Consider the following 26,898-nt stretch of genomic DNA (forward strand, 5'->3'; position numbering starts at 1 on the left):
TAAGCTCTAATTAAGGTGAGTTGCAAGATGTATATATTTATTTTTGTATTTAATACTTAGTGATTAAGATTTTTGGTGATATGAAGTTGTGACGTATTATCCATTTTAATTTTTTAGGGAATCGTATTGTGGTGCAAGTTATTTATATATCGCAAGGGTTGATTTTTGTGTTCGTATTCATGTTCATGCTCATGGAGGAAAATCAAAAATTTCATGTTCACGTTCATGCTCATGTTATAAAATTTTTGTGTTTGTTGCTTATGTTTGATGAAGAGATGGTTCATTTGTGTTATATGTATTTGTGTTCATGTTATAAAATTTTTGTGTTTGTTGCTTATGTTTGATGAAGAGATGGTTCATTTGTGTTATATGTATTTGTGTTCATGTTACAAGATTTTTGTGTTTGTTATGTTTGATGAAGAGATGGTTCATTTGTAATTTTAATTTGCAATGATGAATACGAAAATTTGTCAGTCCCCTTAGAACTGGAGAAACCTGGGAAACCTGAGAAATCTTTCATCAGTCCCCTTAGAGCTTGATAAACACATCTCTAGTACATAAAATACAACATGCCAAACATCTCTATTACATAAAATACAACATGCCAAACAGCAACACAAGGTTATAAAACTAATTATGATCCAATTACATTAATGCTCAACTGCATTTCTTTTATTGAGACTATCATGACACCAGTTCTCTTTTGCCTGGCCGATTTTGTTTTGGCAATAAGGGTTGCGATCATGCTCTTGTTACGAAATGAGAGGTTTCTGCATCTCAATAAGATGACATGAATGCCGTGAGAGGTTTCTGCATCTCAGTTTTTAATGTCTTTTCAGCCGAATTGATGGCAATCTAGTAAAATGAATGCAACATGATTATACCTGCAAACTAAACAAATTTTATTGCCATGATTATACCTGCAACATGATTAATCTTGCAGCCAAACCATTATTTCCATGAATATTATACAATTAACATTTACCTTGAAACTACAAAGTCATGAGGGTGTGTAAAATTAAACTGGCAGATCTAACTAAAATGAAAATATCTGTAAATCTTAAAAGAATAAAGAATAAAAATAAATCCCAACCAAAATTTTCCAACAAAAGCCTAATTTCAAACTTAGAAAAACAAACAACATATATGTAAACCTTTAAAAAGGAAAAAAGCAAAATTTTCCAACAAAAGTCTAACTTTAAACTTGGAAAAAACAAAAAGCAAGAACATCATTCCGAAATCAATATATCCACACACATGAATGAAAACCTTGTCCTATACAACTTTCAAGTGGTGATCTGGAAGTAAAGAATGCCCCTAAGATTTTTTAATTTTTATAACCCCGTGATCTTTGCAAACATTGTGCAGCATAAATCAAACTGACTAGAGAAAAACAATTAGTTCATTGATATTCTGGAAATTAAGCATGCCCAACCAACCAAAGAAATACCAAAACATAAAGACATTTTGAGGTTTTTTGGGGGAAAAACTATGAATACAAAGTTCAATTTTGCATACCTGGGGTTTTCGAGTACATAAATAAGCAGTCTTGTATCCAAATAGCTAGCTAAAATAGAACATGATTTAAAAAAGGCAAAATTTCTTGAACATGGTGAAACTCAATGACACAAAACACAGTAGAAAAACAAAATTTTAGTTTTCTATGCAAAAGAAAGAAATATAACAATAATGGTTGATTGGCATGGTCTAAGACTCTGATGATTGCAATAAGTGCAGTTTGAGAAATGTTTATAAGATGCATTTCTTCAAAGGAGGCTAGCATATAATGTGATTATGCAATGTGATTATGCAATTTAATCAAATAGACATTGATCCAGCACCACTGACATGGCCCCAATGGTAGAGACACATCCTAATCCTGCAGAAATACTCAAAAGAAAAAAACATAAAATTAAATTAAATTAAATGGTACTCATCTGGATCAATTTAAAGGGAGTAAGAGCACTCATATTACAAGATGAACACTAAGAATAACCTGTACATTGGAACTCTTTCAAAGCCACAAAGGCTTCAATTTTTAGAGCTTCTCTGGTGTCCATCTGCAGCTTACATCAAACTTGATAGATATAAAAAAAATAGCAAAGAAACAAACAGTTTAAGAAGAATAAAAGGCTTAGATCTTGCCCCTCTGTTCTTTTGCATGGATAAACACGAATCAAGGGCTGCAACTAAAGTTGCCACGCCACCCAATTTCTATACTCTTTTATAGGGCAGAATCATCATGGCCAAGACCATCATTACTAAAGAGTACAGTAATGCTATATGAGGTGAAGAAATCACACCAACCAGCCACATCGACAGAAAGAAATACATGGTGCAACAAAATATATCAACCAACATAATTAAAACAGAGGCTCAGATTATACAGTAATGTTGTTCTCCCATCCTTCCCCTTCCCTCTACAACAATAGCAGTGGCGGTTGCCTACTAGGCCATCCAAGCCACTATGCCATCGTTGTAGAGAGACGAAGGCAGGATATAAATTTTTAGGGCATCATTGCCTATGTACCTGATTTCAAGCCGAGCCGGGCTTTTGTGCCAGGAAATTCAGAGAACCAGCCACACGAAACAGAGAGAGAGAGAGAGAGAGTTCCACAAGAGAGAGACACAAATTAGGGCCGATCTGTGCCCTAGTTTCTCTTCAAAGCCAAACGGAAAGGGTACCAGGAGCGGGGGAGGATGAGGCGGCTTGAACGGCGGCCGAGAGAGGGGGAGGGAAGCGGCAGGAGCGGCGACCGGGAGTGGGGAAGGAAAGAGAGAAATCGGAACGGGTACCGGGAGCGAGGGACTAAAGTGGCCTTCCGGCGGGGGAGTGAAGTGGCCGAGAGCGGGGGAGGTTCTCTCGGCTTGAACGGCCGCCGAGAGAACGCTGCCCTAATTTTTCGAGAGAGAGAGAGAGAGAGAGAGGACCCCGAGAGATCGATGCCCTAGAAAGCCTCTCCCCTTTTTACTTTTTGATTTTTTTAAAAAAAAATTAAAATCCACGTCACCAGCCACATCAGTCGTGTGGCTGGTTCGTGTGATTTCTTCGCCTCATATAGCATTACTCAAAATGAAACACATGAGAATTAATGCAGTCTCATACTACATGCCTAGCTAAGTCTGTGAGGTCAACCCCAAAAAATAAATTAACTGGCATAAGAGGCAAAACAAACTTACAACGGTTCTACAAATTTTAAAACACATGTACAATTCACTCATAAATTTAAAATACTCTTATAAAAGAGTATTAATAACCAAACATCTCATCTTAGAAGTTTCACTTTAACCTATATGAGGTTGGTGTCAACCACTATTGGTGAGACACTTTCCCTAAGATCTCTACATGATCACCATACATAATAAATGCTCTATCATAAGTATGATCGATACTCTCACACCTTTTCCTTAGGCCTCTCTACCATCATGAATCTCTAAAGTAAGACAATTCTTTACTAACTCCAAATCTAATGTCATAACTTATGTTGTAACATGGTCATGATATAACCTAACACACTTGTTAAAATTGGTTGATCAAAGCTTAAGCGTGCAACACGACCTTACAACTAGACCTGTTTATGGGCCAAACCGAATTGGGTTTGGGACTGACCGAGTCTTTAATTAATAAAATTCAAGCTTATCCAAACTCTGCTTTACCCATAAATACGAGCCTTAATTTTTGTCAGAACTTGTCCGAATTTTATGACCTTGAACCAAGGCCCGTCCAAATAAATTTTTTTATCAAATAATAAATAAGTTATAAAAAAAACAAGGTAATTAACAATAATATTAATATGTGAACACTACCAAATATTATTCTACAAAACATATTAAAATTAAAATACTAAATGTATATCTTTATTCAATAACAACATCTTAAATTCAAACCACTATAACTAATGGCAATCAACAATAATCAATAATGAAGCCAGCTAGACTATCTATTCACAATTAATCATTCCAAAATAGTAGTACATGCCTTAAATATAAATATATACAAAAATAATTAATAAATATATTATATTATTCGGACCAGGGTGGGTGGGCTTGGCTTGGGCTTTAACAATAAAAACCAAACCCAGCCCATTTTTAAATCAAGCTTCAAATTTTGTCCACTGGGTTCGTATATTAGTCCAAACCCTCCCAAATTTTGGGTGGGCTTTCGAGCTTGAGCGAGTAGCCTGGCCCTTGAATAAGTCTACTTGCAACACCATCAATCCTCTTGATTAAGTCCGTCCGAATCATCTATTAATATTTGCCAAACCTAAAACCGGTTATGCTCACTACACTTATCAACATAAACCCAACAATACATAGTCTTCAACCATGCACCCAAACTTGATGTTCTTCAATTATACCAAATATATTTTTCAATTAGTTAAGTATAATCTTCAACTAAGTTTAGCATTAACCTAATTTAGCTCCGATTAAAGATAACCTCCAATCACCTCATTAAGTAATTTTCATAAATAATTTCCAGCCCGATATAGCTCTCCAATCAATCCAACCTTCATAAATAATTCTAGTCCAATATGGCTCTCTAATTTATCAATTCTAGAAATTTCCTAATTTAGCTCAATCCACTAAAACTGCTTCCATAATCAAATTAGGAAGCTTGAACTCACCACCATCAAATCTATTTAATTAATTACTTTACAAATAATACTAACCCTTAATAATACAATAAAAGAGATACTTTGTTTTACCCTACCATATATTAATTATACTTATCAATGCCTAGAGAGTAATGTGAATTTGAGTAATTACATTGGTACTCTTATAGAGTGGTTTGTTTTGTGAATTCATGTGTAATTGATAAAAATTCATTTTATGTTAGAATATTGCCTTATCCTTCAAATTTTACCAAAAAAGGGCCCATCTTCCCTTAAAATCCAAAGTTTTGGTTAAAGAAAATATATATTCATTTGGGTATGTTAAATTAGTGATTATAAATTTGAATTTTGCAATGGAACTTTAAAAATGTTACTATATGATCCACACTTTTATTTAATTGACACTAATTAAAATAAATATTTTAATATTCATATATTTTATAATATTAATTTAGTGATATTTTATTTAAGATATTAAATTAAATTATTAAATCTTGTCATCATCACTAATACCGTATTGATTCACTAAAACTCAAATATATATGTCTACACATAAACTTGTTTTAAGAAAAGCAAGTGCCACTAAAGTTTAAACAAAAAGATCATGCACCTCTTTGTATTTATTTCCATGTATTACCCATACGGCAAGCTAACAATACCATACTTTAAACGAAGCTTTTTATGATTTACATAGTATCATTCATCCCCATCAGGTCAGCCGGCGGGTTGGCCCGACCTATCGGCCAGTTCCGAGCCTAGCTCCCCTGTGACGCGAATCTGCCGGGTCAGATGGATTAACCCAATCCGACAGGACTAGCCCCGGGTAAAGCCATTAAACCGTAACCCGGTGGATCGGGCCCGGCCATGGCCCTGCTCACCACTACCCTAAACAATCCAAAGGATAAATTAAACAAGCTCCACCTTGTCTTCTTCTCCTCCCATCCCCAATATATTCTCCCTCAATATAATCCTCTCAACACCCTCCGAGCGTCATCACCATCATCATCATGAACAACAACGACAACAACAACACAACAATATTAGTGATCCCTTTCCCTGCCCAAGGCCATCTAAACCAATTCCTCCACCTCTCCCTACGCCTCGCCACCTCCGGCCACTTCTCCTCCGTCCACTTCGCCGGTTCTTCCATCCATATCCTTCAAATCATCTCCCGTTTCCAAGGCTGGCCTTCCTCCTCCCTCTTCACTCTCCACATCCACCACTTCCCTTTACCACCTTTCTCCACTCCCCCTCCCAATCCCTCCTCCATTTTCTCTGACCACCTTCTCCCTCTCTTCCACTCTTTATACCATCTCCAACCCTCTCTTTCCTCTCTTCTCCACTCCCTCTCCTCCTCCTCCAAACGTCTCATCGTCATCCATGACCCTCTCATGTCCTTCGCTGCAAAACAAGCCCTCTCTCTCGAAACCTCCACTCACATCCAAGTTTTCAAGTTCATATGCAGTCCTTGCTTTTATCACCTCTCCTTCCTACCTAACAAAACCTCAAGTGATCTTGTTCTTAAGCAATTCCCAGGTTGTTTAAGTGATACTTTCTTGGAGTTTAGGAATAGTGGACATGATGATAAGGACGCTGTTGAAGATGGGTTTATTATTAATTCTTGTGAAGCAATTGAAGGTGCGATTATTGAAGATTTCCGGCGAGCTAAGGCTGGGAAGAGAGTGTTTGCTGTTGGTCCTGTTCATCCTCTTGTGGATCTTGGTCGTGCTCGGAGAAGTGAGGGCCTGTTTGGTTAGAGGGAATGAGAATATGGGGATGGGGAAGGGGATGGGGATGGGGATAGGAATAGGGAAAGGGGATTGGAGATGGGGATAAAAAGTAATGTTTGGTTGAAGGGAATGGGGATAGGAATATGAGAGGGATAGGGAAAAATTTTAGTAAATTCTTTTGATCTCTGGAAGTATTTTAATTAAATAATGATCTTAATCGTAGTAAAAACAATTATTAAATCGCCTCAATTTTTATAAATAATATTTAAATGAGTTATTGATGTATTTATTTTTTTAAATAAAAATTTTTAAATTAATTTAAGAATAATTAATTTTTTTAATTTATAAACACATTATATTTAAGAATAATTAATTTTTTTAATTTATAAAAATAATTTAAACAAAAATTATTCATTTTTTTATTATTATAATTAAATATTTTTAAATAAAGTCTAATTTAATTATTATATGTTTTTATTATAATTATTAAAAATAATTAATCCATTTAACTATTATCCAATTTAGTTTTTTTATGATTAAATATTTAATTAAATATATATTTTTAATTACGGTTTCATGAAAAATTAAAATGGACAAAAATTTCTACTTTCCTAAAAAGAAATCTTGAAGTTTATTTTAATTATGATTTAATTATGAGTAATAAATATTTAAAAAAATATTTTTTTATTTAATTATACTAATTAAATATTTTAATGACATAAATTAATTTAATTATAGGATGTATTTAATTAAAAAATAATTTAATTATAACATGTATGGGGTGTATTATAGAAAATAATTTTTTTATTTATTAAGGGTATATTGGTAATTAAAAAAAGCGAAAAAAAGGGAAGGATCGCTCATGCCCCAATTTTGGGGGCATGAGCAATATGGGGTCTTTGAGGGGATGAAGCCCCCTCATTCCCATCCCTCATCCTATTGGTGCATACCCAAATATGGGTATGCACCAAAAGTGGGAGTGATCCCCATGCCTTGGGGATCACTCCATCAATCCAAACACTACCTGAGTGTTTGGACTGGCTTGATAAGCAAGTGGACAAGAATGTTTTGTATGTTGCCTTTGGTACTACTTCTATGATGTCTGATGAACAGGTCAGTGTTTTTTTTTTTTAAATCAATAAAAGGTAATGTTATTCATGCTAAAATAATATCCGAATTGCATTCGGACACTATTTTAGGATAACTCAATGCTATTGATTCTGAAATAGTGTCCCATAAAAATTGTTGTTGTTATTTTTAAAGTTTTTTTTCTAAAAATAAATATAGGACTTATTAAATATTTTTTATAAGTATGAAGTTTAAATATAATTTTTTTTTATTAATGGTAGTCTTTATGCTATGATCTCCAATTAATTGGGTTGGACTTGAGTCACTTGACCAGAAGCCGGAGAAATGTCTTTACTGTGTGGTTTTTGAAAACCACTTGCATGATGACCATTGAATAAGTGAGAAGCTTTTGTTTTGCCATTCTTAATAGAATATTATTTATATATACATACAAAATAGATGATAAGAAAAAAATAATTTTTTTTTCAATACTCCTACAACTCATGATCTAATGACAAGCCCAGTGGGACCTCCAGCTTAGAGGATTAGAGCACCTGTCTATGTCTATAACACATGAGATTAGGGGTAATAACTATATCATATTTTTATTTTAGATCTAATTTTTTATTAAAAAAATATTGATAAACCATGAGTATCTAGGATTGGAACCATCCACCTTTGAGTTGCTCAAAAGAGATAAAATATTACATACTCTATTGCATGAGTGATAAATCTAAAAATTAGTATATTTTTATAAAACATGTCCTTCAGATTTATTTGTGTTTTGGCTAATTTATTAAAATAATGTTATTTTTTTTATTAATTCCCAAAATACGCATTTCTGTAACTATTTATGGAAATGCGCATTTTGTTTTTTTTTATTTTTTTTTTAAATTAGCGGGTCCCACTGTCATTTTTTAATATTTAAATTTAATTTTTTATAAAAAATAGAGGCCCATTATATTTTTAATATTAAGTTTTTATTTTTTAAAAAAACTGCAGGTCCCGGTAGTTTTTAAATTAAAAACATTTTACATCCAAACCCTTATAATTTTCATTAATTTTTATTACAACTTATTTTTTCTCACTTCTACTGCGGGTCCCGGTAATTTTTTATAAAAAACAGAGAGCCCATTATATTTTTAATATTAAGTTTTTATTTTTTTTTAAAACTGCGGGTCCCGGTAGTTTTTAAATTAAAAACATTTTACATCCAAACCCTTATAATTTTCATTAATTTTTATTACAACTTATTTTTTCTCACTTCTACTATGTTATTTTTACTTTCACTAATTGTAACCGGCTGTTAATAATTTAAATAAATAATTTTAATATTTTTTCATCATAAGGGGGTTGTTGGGATGAATTATTGGTGGTATAAGGCACCTACCCCATTCATGAGAGCCATTGGATGAAATTGATCTTGGGCATCCATTTGTTAGGTGGAGACTTATATAAACTCTCCAAGTTCTTTTTCTAAAACACACAAGTATTTCTATAAGAAAAAAAATTATCAATATAGAGAGAAGCTCTTCTTTAAACGAATTATTGGAGGGTTTATATAGGCCTCCACCTATTCAAATTCATATTCATTTTAAAGAAAAGCTTCTCTCTATATTGATAAATTTTTTTTTATAGAAATACTTGTGTGTTTTAGAAAAAGAATTTGGGGAGTTTATATAGGTCTCCACCTAACAAATTGATGCCCAAGATCAATTTGATCCAATGGCTCTCATGAATGGGGTAGGTGCTTTATGCCACCAATAATTCATCCCAACAACCCCCTTATGATGAAAAGACATTAAAATTATTTATTTAAATTATTAACAGCCGGTTACAATTAGTGAAAGTAAAAATAACATAGTAGAAGTGAGAAAAAATAAGTTGTAATAAAAATTAATGAAAATTATAAGGGTTTGGATGTAAAACGTTTTTAATTTAAAAACTACCGGGACTCGCAATTTTTTTTTAAAAAAAACTTAATATTAAAAATATAATGGGCCCTCTGTTTTTTATAAAAAAAATTAAATTTAAATATTAAAAAATGACATTGGGACCCGCTAATTAAAAATAATAATAAAAAAAAAATACAAAATGCGCATTTCCGTAAATAGTTACAGAAATGCGTATTTTGAGAATTAATAAAAAAAATAATATTATTTTAATAAATTAGCCTTGTGTTTTTCATCTTTCTATGGTTTTAAAAAAACATTCCCAGAGGCTTTTGCAAACCTAATGCCGAGTTAATCCCTCTCTTGTGTCCATAATATTTTATATAAATGTTTATATTTTTATTTTTATTTACATATAATATAGTGGACTACATGTTGTTGTGTTTGGTGTCACTTTGTTTTTTTAGTGTTTGTTGTCATGTTCTGTTTGTATTTTATGGATTTTATTAAATAAATATGATTTATCATTTTTTAAAAAACATTCTGCCTCTTCATTATGAGACTTAATTTTTTTCCCTTACATTTAAATAATTTTACCAAGAATATATATATATATATATTTCACATTGGTGCAGATAGAAGAGTTAGCAATTGGATTAGAGAAGAGTGAGCAAAAGTTCATATGGGTCCTGAGAGATGCTGATGGTGGTGATGTAACTGCTGATGAACAAAACGCTGACAAGAGAAGAAGAAAGTTGCCACAAGGATATGAAGAAAGATTGAAAGGAGTTGGAATTGTTGTGAGAGATTGGGTTCCACAGTTGGAAATATTAGCACACAAAGCCATTGGAGCATTCATGAGTCACTGCGGATGGAACTCATGCATGGAGAGCTTGAGTTTTGGAGTGCCAATCCTTGCATGGCCCATGCACTCGGGCCAACCAAGGAATGCCACGTGTTTGAGTGAGTATTTGAAGGTGGGGTTCATGGTGAGGGATTGGGAACATAGGATGGAAGTTGTGAGCTCAATGGTGATTGTGGAGGTGGTGAAGAGATTGATGGTGAGTGATGAAGGGATGGAGGTGAAGAAGAGGGCAAGGGAACTTGGTGAACAAATTAGGGTTGGTGTTTCACATGGTGGTTCTTCTTGGAAGGAGATGCAATCCTTCATTTCATATATTAGTACATGATTTGAGATTTCTTTTAACTTGTTGTAAAATTTATATGTTAATAAATAAAATAAACGGGAAATGGTGTTGAGTTTTCTCTAATATATATATATATATATATAGAAAAAAAAATGGATGAACAACATTCATTAAAAAAAAAAAGAGATTGCACAGAGTTTGAACTGGACAATCACAAACAAAAGCGAGCTACTAACGCCAAAGGCAACATATTAGCCCACAAGGAATGGTTGAAACAAGAAACGAGAATAACTAGAACCAGTAGAGAAAGATAAAAACAAGATGGAACCCCAACACACTAGGGAACCACTTGAAGTACCCCATCAACTAAATGTCACCCAGAGAAGAGGTATGTTTTGGAGGGACACCTAGCTCTGCATCTCTAGAAGTAAGAAACTCCAGGATCCGCTTGATTTTCCTCATCGACTTATCCAGCTTTGCCCTTTTCGAATCAAGAGCTGCATTCATCCACAAAAGAACCATATGAATAATTTAAATAATAATGGTAACAATCGAGGCACAAATAGATGTAAAAATGTGAGCATTTCATTCAAGTCAAATGTTCCACTTAATGGCTTTCAAAAGCAAATCCCAGAAAGAAGTTTAGGGTTTCTTGATACTTTTTTGCCAATTTCCCCAAAGATCTTTCAAGGAGGAAGTGCAACATCTGACCTTGAACATCTAGGCAAAAAAATTCTAGATATGCGAGGACACAAAATACTGAATGAGCAGATGGTTAGAAGTTTCCACATCTGCATGAAACACCACGTAAGTGGTAGAATGCAAGACATTACATCTTCTTAAAGCTAGGTTCTCTCAAATATATCTCCAACTTTTCTAGTACCCTCAAAAAGTTTTAGTTTTTAATTCATATTTTGAATTTAATTAAAATTTGAAGAAGTTATCTGTTTTTACCATCATCTCTCACATCTGTTCCCTTTGAGACAACAAGCTTATTAAGCCAGGATGAATGCGAGATCACATGAATCTTGGCTAGCTTATTAATGAGTTTACCAGAGAAAGATGAAAGAAAAAAAAGGGGTATTATTTAAATGTGGGACATCTGTTCCCTTTGAGACAACAAGCTTATTAAGCCAGGATGAATGCGAGATCACATGAATCTTGGCTAGCTTATTAATGAGTTTACCAGAAAAAGATGAAAGAAAAAAAAAAGGGGGTATTATTTAAATGTGGGATGTTTTATGTTTAAGGTATTAAAACAATTATAGATATATATAGACATGTCCTTTAAAAATTTATCAAGCATTTACAAGGCTTTTCTTTAAAATAAAATTATTGTCATACTACCAATGATTCTAAAAAATAATTCTTTAATTTGACTCACTCCTAATTAATGATAATATGTTAATCCAATTTAATAATTTTGTTGTTACCAAGAATTTGTGGGAACTTAAGAATATTGTTAGTTCAGCTGAAGGTGAAGGTTATGGATCATCAAATTTTTAAGTTATTAATTTCAAAAATTAAGCAAAGATCCAAAAATGAAACACATGAGAATTAATATAGTCATGTACTACATGCCTATGAGGTCAAACCCAAAAAATAAATTAACTGATATAAGATGCAAAACAAACTTAAAAACGGTTCTACAAGTTTTAGAACATGTGTACAATTCCCTCATAAATTTAAAATACTCTTTTAAAACAGTATTAATAACCAAACATCTCATCTTAGAAGTTTCACTTTAACTTATATGTGGTCGGTCTTAACCACTATTGATGAGACACACTTTCCCTAAGATCTCTATATGATCACCATACATAACAAATGCTCTATCACAACTATAATTGATGCTCTCACACCTTTTCCTTAGGCCTCTCTACCATCATGAATCGCTAAGGTAAGAAAATTCTTTACTAACTCCGAATCTAATGCCATAACTTATGTTGTAACACACTTATGATATAACCCAACACACTTGTTAAAATTGGTTGAGTCAAAGCTTAGCGTGAAACATGACCTTACAACTAGACTTGTTCATGGGCCGGACTGAATTAGGTTCAGATCGGGCATAGTCTTTAATTAATAAAATTCAAACTTATCCAAACTCGGCCCTGCGTGTAAATACGGGGTTTAATTTTTACCGGAATCCGTCTAAATTTTATGACCTTGAACCATGGCTCGCCCAAATAAATTTTTTTATCAAATAATAAATAAGTTAGAAAAAAAAGTAACAAAAATATTAATATGTGAACACTTGTTGGAGTGATTTTTATAACGCAAGTGTACGCTATTGCAAACAAGTAATATAATGATAAGAGAGTATCGTCCCACGAGGATTATGCTTATTAATCACCAAAATCAGTAACCCTAATTCTACTTTACTAATGATCAGGTTGAAAAGATTTAGTTTAGAAAATCTAAGTCAAGGACTATAGAGAGAGAGAGAGAGAGAGAGAGAGAGTTAGATACTTAAAAATCAATGTCAAGAGATTCTAGTGTTTCTGAGTTCACCTAGACTAATTCCACCTAGATCATTTAATTCAATTAATCAATGTTTGTTTCTTATGTTGTCATCAAATTTTCCTAATTAAATTACATATTGATCTTTCTCAAGTATCAATAGCATATTCCACTAGATAAGTTAACTTCATCTCTGAGATAACTGTGAACCTATGGAACTCATTAAGCTCTAGAAATTTATAATGATGCATACAACCTCATAAATATCTCTATCTTATGATGATTGTATGATATTTCAACCAAGACCTAAATTAATTATCACCTCTCGGTCTCAAATCAAATTACTAATCATGCAATTAGTGATCAAGCAATCACAAGCATTAAGCATAGATTAAAATATTCAACGTAGTTTTGGAACAAGCATCAATTGAATTAAACAAAGATAAATCTATGTTTTCATAGTTTGGCTACATCGTAGCCTAGAAAAAGTATTTAGAACATAATAATTACAAAGTTCGACATATGAATAAGGTTCATAATCAAATAAACAAAGAAAAACTAAAAGCTAAAGCCTGACAATTAATCCATGCCGAATCTTTGCTCCCGGCCTCTTGATCTCCAAAATTCTCCACCCTTTTTGTCTCAACCCTCTCCCTTTTTATAACTTGAAATCGGGGTAGCGCCTAGGCCCCAAAGACTGTAAGGCGCTATACTTTCTGTTTTGCACCTTTTGATGTTGTAGCGCCTAAACGCTGCATGCTAGCGCCTAGGCGTTAGATTTTATGTTTTGCTTGTTCCCTCTTTTGTTGAAACTTTGCTCTTATTTCTTCAATTTTGTGCTTTTTACGTGTTCTTCCTTCAAATCATTCTCTTTCTTTCCTACAATGCAATAACAATAAGATTAGGAGTAAAATTGGTTCAAAATAATTCATATTTTATTCATTATGAGTTAAAAAAGGTCTATATATTGAGTGCAAATTATACTCATCAACACTACCAAAAATTATTCTACAAAACACATTAAAATTAAAATTTCAAATATATATCTTTACTCAATCACAACATCTTAAATTCAAACCATTATAACCAATGGCAATCGCCAATAATCAATAATGAGGCCAACTAGACCATCAATTCACAATTAATCATTCCAAAATAGTAGTACATGCTTTAAATATAAGTATGTACAAAACTAATTAATAAATATATTATATTATTCGGGCCAGGGCGGGTGGACTGGGCTTGGGTTTTAACAATAAAAACCAAACCAGGCCCATTTTTAAATCAGGCTTCAAATTTTGTCCACTTGACCTCGTATAGTAGTCCAAGCCCTCCCAAGTTTTGGGTGGGCTTTCGAGCTTGAGTGGGTAGCCTGTCCCTTAGATAGGTTTACCTGCAACACCATTAATCCTCCTGGTTAAGTTTGAGACGTTGAACATGGCCGAATCATCTATTAATATTTGCCAAACCTCAAACTGGTTATCAGTAAGAACCGAGCAATACATAGTCTTCAACCATGCACCCAAACTTGATGTTCTTCAATTATACCAAATATATTCTTCAATTAGTTAAGTATAATCTTCAGCTAAGTTTAGCATTCACCTAATTTAGCTCCAATAGAGATAACCTCCAATCACCTCATTAAGTAATTTCCATAAGTAATTTCCGGCCCGATATAGCTCTCCAATCAATCCAACCTTCATAAATAATTCTAGTCCAATATGGCTGTCTAATTTATCAATTCTAGAAATTTCCTAATTTAGCTCAATCCACTAAAACTACTTCCATAATCAAATTAGGAAGCTTGAACTCACCACAATCAAATCTATTTAATTAATTACTTTACAAATAATACTAACCCTTGATAATACAATAAAAGAGATACTTTGTTTTACCCTAGGGATGGCAATGGGGCGGGGTGGAGACGGGACATACCTCTACCATCCCCACCCCAGGTGGTAATAAGCGGGGCACCGACCGAGGCGGGGGCACTATTCCTTCCCTTCTTTTTTCGTAAATCTCCCGCCTTGCTCATAATTACAAATAAGCAACCAAAATTCTTAAAAACATTTATAAAATAGATTTTTTTTATAAAACATATACTTATAAAGACAAACTCGTAAGAAATTTATTGAAAATTAAAAAAAAAATCATTTACCCCATATATTATATAATATTTATAATAAATTAAATTATTATCTGGGCTGGGAGGGGGCGAGGCGGGGCGGGCAAGCAAATACCAAACCCGCCTCACCCCGTCCAAAACCGGGGCGGATCGGATTTTGCCATCCCTAGTTTTACCCTACCATGTATTAATTATACTTATCAATGCCCAAAGAGTAATGTGAATTTGAGTAAATATATTGGTACTATTATAGAGTGGGTTGTTTTGTAAATTCATGAGTAATTGATAATAATTCATTTTATGTTAGAATATTGCCTTTAGCCTTCAAATTTTACCAAAAAAAGGGCCCATCTTACCTTAAAATCCAAATCTTTGGTTTTTTTTAAATTATTTTCATTTGTGTATGTTAAATTAGTGATTCAAAATTTGAATTTTGCAATGAAACTTTAAAAATGTTACTATTTGATCCACCATTATTTAATTGATACTAATTAAAATAAATATTTTAATATTTATACTATAAATTAATTTAGTGATATTTATTTAAGATATTAAATTAAATTAAATTATTAAATCTTGTCATCATCACTAATACCATATTGATTCACTAAAACTCAAATATGTCTACACATAAACTTGTTTTAAGAAATGCAAATGGCACCAAAGTTTACATAGAAAGATCATGCACCTCTTTGTCTCTATTTCCATGTATTACCCACCCATACGGCAAGCTAACAATACCATACTTTAAACGGAGCCTTCTATGATTTACATAGTGTCATTCACCCCCATATTCATCACATGATTTTCTCCTATAAATACCTCACATCATGTTAACAAGTGATTTAATTCACCATTAACATTCATTAGAAAAGCCATGGCTTCTTGGACTACCTTCTTGTTCTTGGCTCTAACTCTTCTTTTCTACACCCAATCTTCTCTCGGTATGTCCTCATCTCAAAGGAAAACAAATTAGTTTATGTTGCTAGATATATTATGGTGCTATTTTAAATATATATATACACACATAAATATTATATGTCAATATTTTATCCTTAATTTATGTTGGAAAATTTAGAATAAAACTATGGTTGTAATCAAGCCGAGTCAATCAAGCTTAATTTGCTATATTTTAAGCTTAGCTTGATACTATTTTAATCGAGCTAGCTTTAGCCAAATTGAATCTACTTAAAGTTTCATTTATCAAGTTCAGGCTAGGTTAGTTAAATGACATGTAATATATCTACATTAGCAAATGACATGTTTGAATTCCTACAATAATTAACTAATATGCACAAGTGCAAACTGTTCATAATTTTATTTTATGAGCTCATAAATTAAGCTAAGAAATCACTCATTTATATGGGTTTCATGCAATATTGTTGCAGGGATGATTACTTGTGAAGATCTTGACCAAAACTCATGTGCTTTCGCTGTTTCATCTTCCGGGAATCGATGTGTTCTCGAGATGAAGTTGAGGAGGAGTGGGTATCTAGAGCTTTTTTGTCGAACATCAGACATTGAGACTGAAAAACTGAAGGACTATATTGAGATCAATGAATGTATCAAGGCATGTGGACTTGATAGAAATACAGTTGGAATCTCCTCAGATTCTCTCTTGGATTCTCATTTCACTCAGAAACTTTGCTCTTCTAAGTGCTATAATTCTTGCCCAAATATTGTTGATCTATACTTCAATCTTGCTGCTGGTGAAGGTATACTATATATATTCGATTAAATATTTAGATCGATTTCAAAGATAATTTAGATATTAGAGATCTTAATAGGTAGATATCTGTTATAACTTTTAAAATGAATTGGTCTCAATTAATATATATTTGATTTGCATTTAATATGGTATTAAATAAATTTTATGAGTTCAATGTATGATTAATTAAGAATAACTATTATGCATCATTACAAAAAAAACATATTGGTTTAAATATAAATATCTCATTTTTTTTATCTTTTCAGTATAAGTAGGTTCTAATAGTATATATATATATATATATAAGTTTTAGATGATGTTTAAGTTTATTCTTGTTAGATGCAAATTAAGCATACTATTTATGCTCAATTCAATTTCAAAAGCTTAAACACATAAGATAAGAACTCACGTATATATATATATCCATATTTTTTTTTAATTAATATATGTGGCACTACTAGTTACTCTAGCAATTTCATTTCATTTAAATCTTAAAAATATAATTTTTTGAATAAAAATAAATATTACTTACTATTAGGTTAGTTCATCGAATAAAAATGCAATCTCACATATAAATATATAAATATGAATTTTCCTTAAAAATTTAGCTTCAATTGAGTCTAGATAATATATATTTAATATGCAGGTGCATTTCTCCCGAAATTATGTGAAGATCAAGAAACTAGTGTTCGTCGGGGAATATCAGAGATTCTGAGCTCCGGTATAGAAGCTGCAGGGCCAGTGTCTGGAAGATCAATTGCATGGGCTCCTTCTGCTCTTATTGAGAAAGGTCTTGCTAGTGAACCTGCAGAATCACCATGCTAATTTTTATCATTTTATGCCTCAACTTCTCTTCAAAGTTTGCTTGGAGTGCTCTTGTTGATCTTGAAATATCTATATATCTGTTTATGTATCTGTAAAAGTTGGTAAAATTTAAAAATTTTACATATGCAATGGATTATTTATATAAAATTTTATGGGCATTTGGTCCGTGGAATGAGAATGGTAATGGTAATGAATATGAAAAAAATAATTCATTGTAAATAAAAAAAATAAAAAAAATATGACAAAATTACTTATACATGTGTGATATATACAATAAAATAATATAAAAAAATCAAAACAAAATTAGAATAAAAATGTTATAATATATTATATATTATATATTAAAATTAGTATGTCTTGAAGGAAATTAAAAGAAGTGAAAAAGCAGAAAGAAGGGGAGTCTGTGGGGGTGGGCCCACTCCACACAAAATGTAAAAAACAAATAAAAAAAAGGGGCCAATTAAATGGAATCAAATGGCGGCAGAGGAAGATTTTGGTACTGTTAAGTAGATTTAACAATGTGTATATATTTTAAAATGTAATTAAAATTTTAAGATGTTATTGTTTTTACCGTCATTTCTCCCGTTTTCTCTTTAACTTATTTAATATCCTAAACATGCATGAATCTCAGTAAACATACTTCATCAAAGAAAAAATGCAAGAAAAACATATAAAAAATAGAAAGAGAAATAATAATAATAATAATAATAATAATAATAATAATAAGAAGAAGAAGAAGAAGAAGAAGAAGAAGTATAGTTTGAATGAGGGATGTTTAGGCTATTAAAAAGTTATGAAAACAAATTCAGTATATTTGGAAATTTGAATTAAAATTTTAAAAAGTTCCTTTTACCTTCATTTCTCCTATCATTTTTTTTTTTTTGAATGCAAATAAGATCACATGAATCTCGGTGAATTTGCTAATGAGTTCACAGGAAAAGAAAATAAAAAAATAAAGAAAATAAAGAAAAAAATAACAAAAGAAAATAGTTTGAAGAAGATATGTTTAGGATATTAAATAAGTTAAAAAAAAATCTATCTATCATTTTGAAATTTTATCTAGGATTTGCAAGTTCTGTTTCCTAAAATAAAATGTGCCATATTAATGTTGAATAACTATTTGATTAGATTTGTGGTTTGATAATAATTAATACTATTAATTTTTTTTAAGTAGGCTTGATAATAATTATTAGGTTTGAGCAAGTTAATAAAATTTAGTAATTGACTAATTTCCCTGTTATCAAGAATTTGTGGAAATTTGAGTAATTAATTACATTTCAACTCTTTTGGCACTTAATTGGTTTTTACATATTTATATGCAATATGTTAAATCATTTCACATCAAAATATTACAATTTTTTCTTTGGTTTAATCATTTCATTATTAAATTTAATTTCATTTGAGTAATTAATTTCATCTGAACTCTTTGGTTTTTTCTTTGGTACAATCAAAATATTACAATTTAATTTTATTATCAAATCATTTCATTTAATTGGTTTTGGCACTTAATTTCATTGTTTCTATATCCCATTTAATCTATCTTTATTTAATTAATGTTAATTAAAATATGAATGATAAAAGAGGTAGAGGTGTAGAGACAACCAAGAGTTTGCCCAGAAGCTGCCACACTTGAAGTTTGAAAGAGTGCGTATATGCTTTTGTGCCAAAAAATAAATATTTTATTAATTCTATTGTACATTAATTTACTATATTTGATTTAATAAATCATTTATTATATTCTTTTTACAAAAGCAACAACCACCATATATTCATACAAGTCACATAAATTTTTTAATTAATATCAAATACTACAAAAAGATCTCCTGTCATAATCCCTCAAAACTAAAATGTGTCTACAAATAAACTAGTTTCTAGGAATACAAATACCAACAAAGTTCACATAGAGATCATACACCTCTCTTGTCTCTGCCTTCATATTCCATGTGTGACCCAAACGGCAATCTAACAATACCATACCTTAAACGGAGCCTTCTATGATTTGCATTTTGTCATTCACTATCCTATTCATCACACAACCATCTCTTCTTCTTCTTTTTCTTCTCCTATAAATACTTCATATTATTGTTAATATGTGATTCACTTCATCATCAATTAATATTCATTACCAAAGCCATGGCTTCTTGGACTACCTTCTTGTGCTTGGCTTTAACTCTTCTTTTCTACACCCAATCTTCTCTTGGTATGCATATATGTGCATTGCTATTAATCTCCAAAGGAAAACAAAATCACATATTGTTAGATATATTACAGTGTTATTTCAAGCATACATTAGACATTATATTGTTAGATATATTACAACATTATTCTATGCCTTTATATAGAAGAAGAAAAAAAAAACCACTATATGAATTCTGTAGGTGTGCGGCCGTTTGTCGGCGCACTGGGTCTGGCGAGCCGGGTTCGGGGCGTGACAAATTCATTCTTATATAATACTTTTATAGTATTTATAGATTCATAAATTTGTATTTTTTGTGATATATACATGTTCTTAATTAATATAAGAGTAATTCATGCATTATTACAGGGATGATTACTTGTGAAGATCTTGATAAAAACTCTTGTGCTTTTGCTGTTTCATCTTCTGGATATCGATGTGTTCTTGAGATGAAATTAAAGAGGAGTGGGTATGTTGAGCTTTTCTGTAGAACATCAGACATTGAGGCTGAAAAAGTGAAGAACTATGTTGAGAATGATGAGTGTATTAAGGCATGTGGACTAGATAGAAACACAGTAGGAATCTCTTCAGATTCTTTGTTGGATTCTAGATTCACTCAGAAGCTTTGCTCACCTGATTGTTATAATACTTGCTCAAATATTGTTGATCTCTACTTCAATCTTGCAGCTGGTGAAGGTATAGTTCATACTAACTATGTTATATATATTCTTATGCTATATATATAGATCAATTTCAGAGACAAGTTTTACATATTAATTAGAAATCTTAATAGTCAGAAACAAGTTAATTTTTTAAATGAATTAGTCTATATTTGATTTGAATCTAATATGGTATCAAAACAAATAATAAAAGTTTGATTTTAATATGATTAACTAAGAATAATCAATATAAATATATGTCTCATATTTTTATTTTACCAGTATGAGTAGGTTCTAATAGTTAATATACAAGTTTTAAACTGTCTTTGAATTCATTCCTATTAGATGCAAGATATAGATGTTATCTGGTCCTAATTCAATCCAAAAATTTAAATTGATCGGATAAAAAGCCATATATATATATATATATATTCATATTTTTCAAATTAGCATATGCAAAACTGTTATGGTTACTATAACACTTCCATTTCATTTAAATCTTAAAAATAATATATATATATATATATATTTTTAATAAAGACATATTGCTTAGTATTAGTATTAGTATTAGTATTAGGTTATTTCATCCAATAAAATTGCAATTTCTCGACTAAATGTATAAATGTGAATCTTCTTTTAAAGTTTAAGTTGAATTGAGTCTATATATATATAATTTGCAGGTGCATTTCTCCCAAAATTATGCGAGGTTCAAGAAACTAGTGTTCGTCGGGGAATAGCAGAGATTCGAAGCTCCGGCATAGAAGCTGCAGGGCCAGTGTCTGTGTCTGGAAGATCAGTTGCATGGGCTCCTTCTACTCTTATTAAGGAAGGTCTTGCTAGTGAACCTGCAGAGCCACCATGCTAATTTTTATCACTTTAAATTTCAACTTCTCTTCAAAGTTTGCTTGGTGTGCTGTTGTTGATCTTGATCTATCTATCTGTTTGTGTATCTGTAAGAGTTGGTAAACTTTGAAATTTTATTATATGCAGTGGATTATATAAAATGTTACTTGATTATATATGGCATGTATACTATATATGTATTAGTAATACTAATGAATATTATTTTATTGATGATGTTTGGTTAAGTATTATTTCACTACTGAAAGTGATTTAACTCACGCGATGAGTATTTTTTGCAAGAACATCGAGACAGGCATAATTTTTTTGAATTATTTATTTTATAATTTTTTTTTAATTTCTAAACTAGAAATTTGCGTTGGAACAACCACCACGTAATACTTAAATTGTGAATTAGCATACATACTCATGATCAAATTCCTCAGTCGGCAATTATAATATTATACAATATTATAGCAATACTGTTTGTTCACTATTCTTATAGGAGAATGTCATTTTTTTTTTCTCGATCCAAAATTGAATAGTAAGGGAGATTTATTAGTTTAGTTTTGTTACTGAAAATCTTTTGAGTATGCATGTGATAAGATTTTAATCAGTGCATATGACATCTTGTGGAGTTAATAATTTTTTTTGAGGTTGATAAACTATTATAATTAGTGCACCGCCGTATTAGTATCACGGTATGTCCCTTGACAAACACTTATGGGGTGGTGCTTATTGTCTTTATCAAACAAACAAATAAATAAAATAAAATTGCTTTGGCAAAATTACTTTTAAGGTAAACAAAAACTTGTTTGGATAGTAATTTATATATTTCATAAATTCTTCTGTCATTTGCTTGTATTGTTGTTAAAAAAAATGCATAATTTCTAATTTTTAAAAATAATATCAAAACGGTTTCTCTACAAAATAAGTATTTTTGAATAAAATAAATTAGCACTCATTTTATGGCCAGAATTTTTCTTTTTTCCAAAGTTAATTCAATATTAGCACCTGAATAAAGCAATATAATTCTCAAACCAAAAAGAGCAGAGAACAGCAACCAGTGTGACTTAAGTTTCTAACTCTGATGAGTATTTATATATGTTTAATCTTCATTCAAAGATCTAATTGATTTACTTTTTAAATTTATGGACCAACTTGCTCATTTTGCTTATTACATTCATGACAATCATCAGATATTATATATATATATATATATATATAATTTAAACTTTCCCAAAAATTGTGATTTATTTGGGTATTACAAAAGATATATTCCTTCCATTAATTTAAGCAAACATACAATTCAACGAAAAAGAAAAGGTAAGATTAAAACAGATAGGATAACTCCACTGCAATATCATCAAGAAGTTCATATAAATATTGAACAAAAATTTATAATTCTCTACATAACATTCTCACTGAAGTGATAACAAAGACTAATTACTAGCCTTGTGTTCATACATTCAAGTTCAAAGACAGCAATTCTCAATTATCTAGACATTGGAGAAAATGGTGGATCTAAATTGAAGCATGGATGGATTTCTTCTACTCTCTTATCTAATTTCTTCGCCTTCTCTGTGTTTACTGCTTCAATTAGACTTCTCACTTCATCGCCGAGAAGCATGTTCAGTGAATTCGGATAAAGTTTCAGTATTTTCTCCGGAGTTTCCAAGCCATGTAACATTGCAATGCAGATTGAGAATGCTTGAAGTGCAGAAAACCTCGCGTGGAATTGAACTGAATACTGTCCCTTCCCATCGGCTTTGATTGACAATGCAGGTAATTTTTCTTTATTTCCCTGTTCATAAAAATTCAGTAATGGTTAGTATATATTGAACTAAATATGATCACTAACAAAGAAAAAATGATGAGAGCAATGCATACCTGAACAGATAGCATCATTGATTGATTTCCTGAATTCAAAATGCAATTCTTGAAAACGGAAAGTGGACAGCCCACATCCCAGCCACCACAATCACAACCACCATTTGATCTCCATCGATCAAGCAAAGATGACAGACCATCTTCTTCAGTGTGTGACAACCCGTGTCTCCCACTTGGAGTAACCACATTGATGTTCGAATAATATTGACCAGTGGAGGTAGTATTAGTCTCATCGGCTTGCAACTCTTTCGAGCCATCCTTCTTGGTGAAGGCAGTCTGAATTACAATGGCTGCAATTTCATGTTGTGGATGCAACTCTGAAGGCGCTAACGGGTAGGAAGCCGAAACAATTGAATCATTGTCATTAGAAGCATGTTTATCATGATCTTTGCTCGAGCTTTTGTTGTCCAAAGCGATGTTTGTGATGTAGCTCCTCCTTGCTTGGTCAGTGTCAAACAAAATGAACTCTGTTACCATGGATTTGTTTAAATGTTTATCACCATTAACTTCAAAACAAAGATCACATGAAACATGCATCTGGCCGATGGTTGGTGATGAGTGCTTGTGCCTGTCTTTTGCACTCCAAACAGTGCTGTTACTCTTCTTTCGGTGAAAAGTGTACACCCAGTTAAATGCATTATCTGTTTTCCATGTCTTCGCTAAAAGCACAAGGTCAGGATCTTTGACAGAGAACTCAAATGCCGGAACACCTTGCTTAAATTCTAATTTGAGAGTTCCATAAAGGTGCGCAGACGAAGGATTTGTTATCAAAGCTTTGTTGCCTTCGATCAAAGACTCATCGCATTCAATCCTTTCAACTTTACTTGAGGTGTCAGTTAGCAGAGTTTTGTGGAACACACTAGCTGTAACACCATAAGTTTCAGCTTCATTGAGTGATAGGCTCCTCATTGATCTATATCTCACAATAGGATCTAATAATTTCTTCAAATGGCCAAACCGGTGTTTTGCATTGGCTTTAGAAAAACTGAACGTTCCCTCCTTTACGGAAGAAGACTTAGTGAAAGCAGATAATATATTTTTCTCATGACGAGCATTCTGATCATTTTCAGAACCATGTTCTATAAAGTCCAGAGTTCCTTCACCACTGTGGAATGCAGTGTGCCTAGGGAAGTTATCTGCTGAATTATCCCTCGACGATATATATCCAGAGTTCGAACTGGCAAGGACCGAGTGCTCTTCAGGGAGAACACGGAAGGAAAGATCCAAATACTCCACAGGTTTTATCGGTGAGGTAATAATAGATTGAGACTTCATCTGTTTATTAAACAAACCTTGTTCTATTTGGCAGGACCTTGGCAAGGAATCAAAACTATCAAATGAGAGAAAAGATTTCTTGTTATCCATGGATTATAGATTCATTTCCCGTCTATTTGTTTCCTTGTTTTTTGTATCTCTATTGAGCTTTGATATATAGAATCCCTCTTATGAACTTCATATTCTCTCACATTTCGTCCAATTGGCCCGGACAACATACTTTGAACTGTGTATAACCACCATGCAAACTCTTCAACGTAAAATGTCGGCTTCTAGACTATCAACAACCACATAAACAGAATTCAGCTTTGGCTTAGCTCGACAATTTTCACATCATCCATGCATAGACCACCCTGCAAGTACATAAGAATCAGTATCTTCAGTTAGAGCAAACGAACACAAGCATGTATGAGACACTCACAGTCTGCGACTTGATTGTCTATGTAAAAGTATAGATTAAAATTTAAGAATGACACAAAATTATCACCGAGTTGACTGCATTTAACATAGTTTAGAAATACTCAAGAGCAGAAAATCTAAATTGTCAGGAATACCATCTCTTTGTTACAATCTCAGGACCATCCGATGGGTAAAACCAATAGAAATGCTTAAGAACAGGAATTCTAATGATCAGTCAGGAATACGTATGAATAGCTGAAAGACAAGGTAGCTCCCAGGAACTCTAACACAAGCTTAGCTTCATCATCTAACCAAACTAAAGAAAACTTGTTCAAAACATACAAACTACTTTGTTGCAAACATCTGCAGGAAAAACTGACAAAAAAACTTTCAAAGCAATAAATCTTAAGGTTGTTCAGGGAATACGTATCAATGTATGAAATCCGAAAGACAAACTAAACTGATTCCTGAACTAGAATAACATTAGGTATAACATACAAACTAAAAGGAAACAATCACTTGGTTAGAAAAATCAGTAGAAAATGTAGGGATGGACAAGTTCCAAACAATCAAATAAGATGAGCAAAGAGCAGAAAGGGAATATTCTTGTTAAACAAGAACCATATAGAATCAGTAAGGCATCCATGAAATCACTTAAAAGTACAAAACAAATGTAGAAACTGATTCCTGGACCACAAAATCTTTTCATATCAAGTATACCATCACAGCACTGTTCATGTTAAGTTCATAGCAACAAAAACCAGAGATTCACCAAGCAAAGAGAGAATCATGCTCAAAATCAAAACTTTCAACATTAATATACAGAATTAACAGCCACATTTAAAAAAAAATAAATATCCATTTCTCTAATGACAGAAGACCAAGTACAGTACAAACACGCATTTTATCATCTCCATAAAACAAAAATGCAAATCCATCATCGAATAAATTTTCAAATTAAGTTCATAGAAAGAGATTCAGCCAGAAAAAAACAGAATCAAGCTCAAAATCAAAGCTTTCAACAATACTAATCTGCAGAATTAACAGCCACATTTAAGAAGAGCATTACCCACATTTCCCTGATGGCAAAAGACTAATGATCTGAATAGCTGAGAAAGCTACAGAGAAACCCCTTCCAAGCTCCCCCCTTTAAATCAAGGCAAGTGATGAGAGACAAGAAGAGATAAAGACTTGACACCAAAACCCCAAGAAAGAAAGATCATTTGGACTTGCATTCCAATCCAAGATGGCTTAAATGATGACAATCCTGTCCCTACTTCCCAACAGAACTCATTAATCAATTTCAACCATAATAATTTCAAAAAACCAACTTTTTAACAATTAAAACACAGTTTCAAACAATCAAGCACACAAACCTCCGTGTTTTCAGCAGCAAAACACTGCCTTTCAAGGAATACAACCAAAGTACTCTAAAATTTCATGGAAACAACAAGCATTTGAAGCAAAACCCTACAAATAGACACATTGAGAGAGAGAGAGAGCTCTGCTCTTCAGTGGAAAGGAGAAGAAATTGTGCGGAATTAGCAGCGTTGCTGTTCTTATTGGCAATGAATGTTTGCATATACGACCCTGGAAAATCTCATAAATATTTATAGAGAGGTGTAACTCTATAGATAGTCCCTTTAATTTTTTTAAACTTTCTCATTCAATCCTTTTAATTTAAACTATAATTTTTTGTTGATTTTATAATTTTAATTTAATCATATCAGTTCTCTTGAACACTAAATTCTAACCCTAAACTACAAAAACTGATATAACTCACATAGTAGAGAACTAAAAAATTACAATTTAAAGTGAGAGACTTAAAAAATAAATTTAAAAAAAAATAAAAAGAATATTAAGACAATTACACCATATAAATATTAAGAAAATTACACCAGATATATAAATATAAATATATATATATATATATATATAGTCTGCAAACTTTACAATACAGTTCCGGAGAGGTTGGTGGAATTTTGTAAATAGGAAGGCAAAGAAATCATATTTGTTTGTAGGGGCTTTTACATGGACACCCCTAAAAAAAATATGATTAAATGATTTAACCAAATTAAGTCATTTTC

The 26,898-nt window shown here is 31.9% G+C and overlaps 4 protein-coding genes across 6 annotated transcripts; 3 read left to right on the forward strand and 1 right to left on the reverse strand.

Annotated features, from left to right (window-relative positions):
- Nucleotides 1-5,569: 5,569 nt before the first annotated feature.
- Nucleotides 5,570-10,551, forward strand: LOC120275600 (zeatin O-xylosyltransferase-like). The gene is made up of 3 exons (XM_039282222.1): nucleotides 5,570-6,365; nucleotides 7,257-7,456; nucleotides 9,939-10,551. The coding sequence occupies exons 1-3, from the start codon at nucleotides 5,621-5,623 to the stop codon at nucleotides 10,491-10,493; spliced, it is 1,500 nt and encodes a 499-aa protein (XP_039138156.1). The 5' UTR covers nucleotides 5,570-5,620; the 3' UTR covers nucleotides 10,494-10,551.
- Nucleotides 10,552-15,892: 5,341 nt separating this feature from the next.
- Nucleotides 15,893-17,719, forward strand: LOC120276475. Its single transcript, XM_039283228.1, has 3 exons — nucleotides 15,893-15,983; nucleotides 16,428-16,754; nucleotides 17,394-17,719. Exons 1-3 carry the CDS (start codon nucleotides 15,917-15,919, stop codon nucleotides 17,570-17,572), a joined length of 573 nt encoding a protein of 190 aa, XP_039139162.1. The 5' UTR covers nucleotides 15,893-15,916; the 3' UTR covers nucleotides 17,573-17,719.
- Nucleotides 17,720-19,684: 1,965 nt separating this feature from the next.
- On the forward strand, nucleotides 19,685-21,424 carry LOC120276456. The gene is made up of 3 exons (XM_039283209.1): nucleotides 19,685-19,772; nucleotides 20,118-20,444; nucleotides 21,088-21,424. Exons 1-3 carry the CDS (start codon nucleotides 19,706-19,708, stop codon nucleotides 21,270-21,272), a joined length of 579 nt encoding a protein of 192 aa, XP_039139143.1. The 5' UTR covers nucleotides 19,685-19,705; the 3' UTR covers nucleotides 21,273-21,424.
- A 1,185-nt stretch (nucleotides 21,425-22,609) lies between these two features.
- LOC120276544 lies at nucleotides 22,610-26,338 on the reverse strand. Of its 3 annotated transcripts, none has more exons than XM_039283308.1 (4): nucleotides 26,188-26,338; nucleotides 25,881-25,958; nucleotides 23,138-24,765; nucleotides 22,610-23,051 (listed from the first exon to the last, which is right to left on the reverse strand). In XM_039283308.1, the coding sequence occupies exons 3-4, from the start codon at nucleotides 24,500-24,502 to the stop codon at nucleotides 22,743-22,745; spliced, it is 1,674 nt and encodes a 557-aa protein (XP_039139242.1). In that variant the 5' UTR covers nucleotides 24,503-24,765; nucleotides 25,881-25,958; nucleotides 26,188-26,338; the 3' UTR covers nucleotides 22,610-22,742. The 3 variants fall into 3 exon arrangements, with proteins under 3 accessions (XP_039139242.1, XP_039139243.1, XP_039139241.1); XM_039283309.1 differs by having other exon boundaries at nucleotides 25,885-26,084; XM_039283307.1 differs by having other exon boundaries at nucleotides 25,881-26,084.
- Between the last annotated feature and the right edge of the window lie 560 nt (nucleotides 26,339-26,898).

This window comes from Dioscorea cayenensis, chromosome 14 (assembly GCF_009730915.1).
Source record: "Dioscorea cayenensis subsp. rotundata cultivar TDr96_F1 chromosome 14, TDr96_F1_v2_PseudoChromosome.rev07_lg8_w22 25.fasta, whole genome shotgun sequence".
Lineage (NCBI taxonomy): Eukaryota > Viridiplantae > Streptophyta > Magnoliopsida > Dioscoreales > Dioscoreaceae > Dioscorea > Dioscorea cayenensis.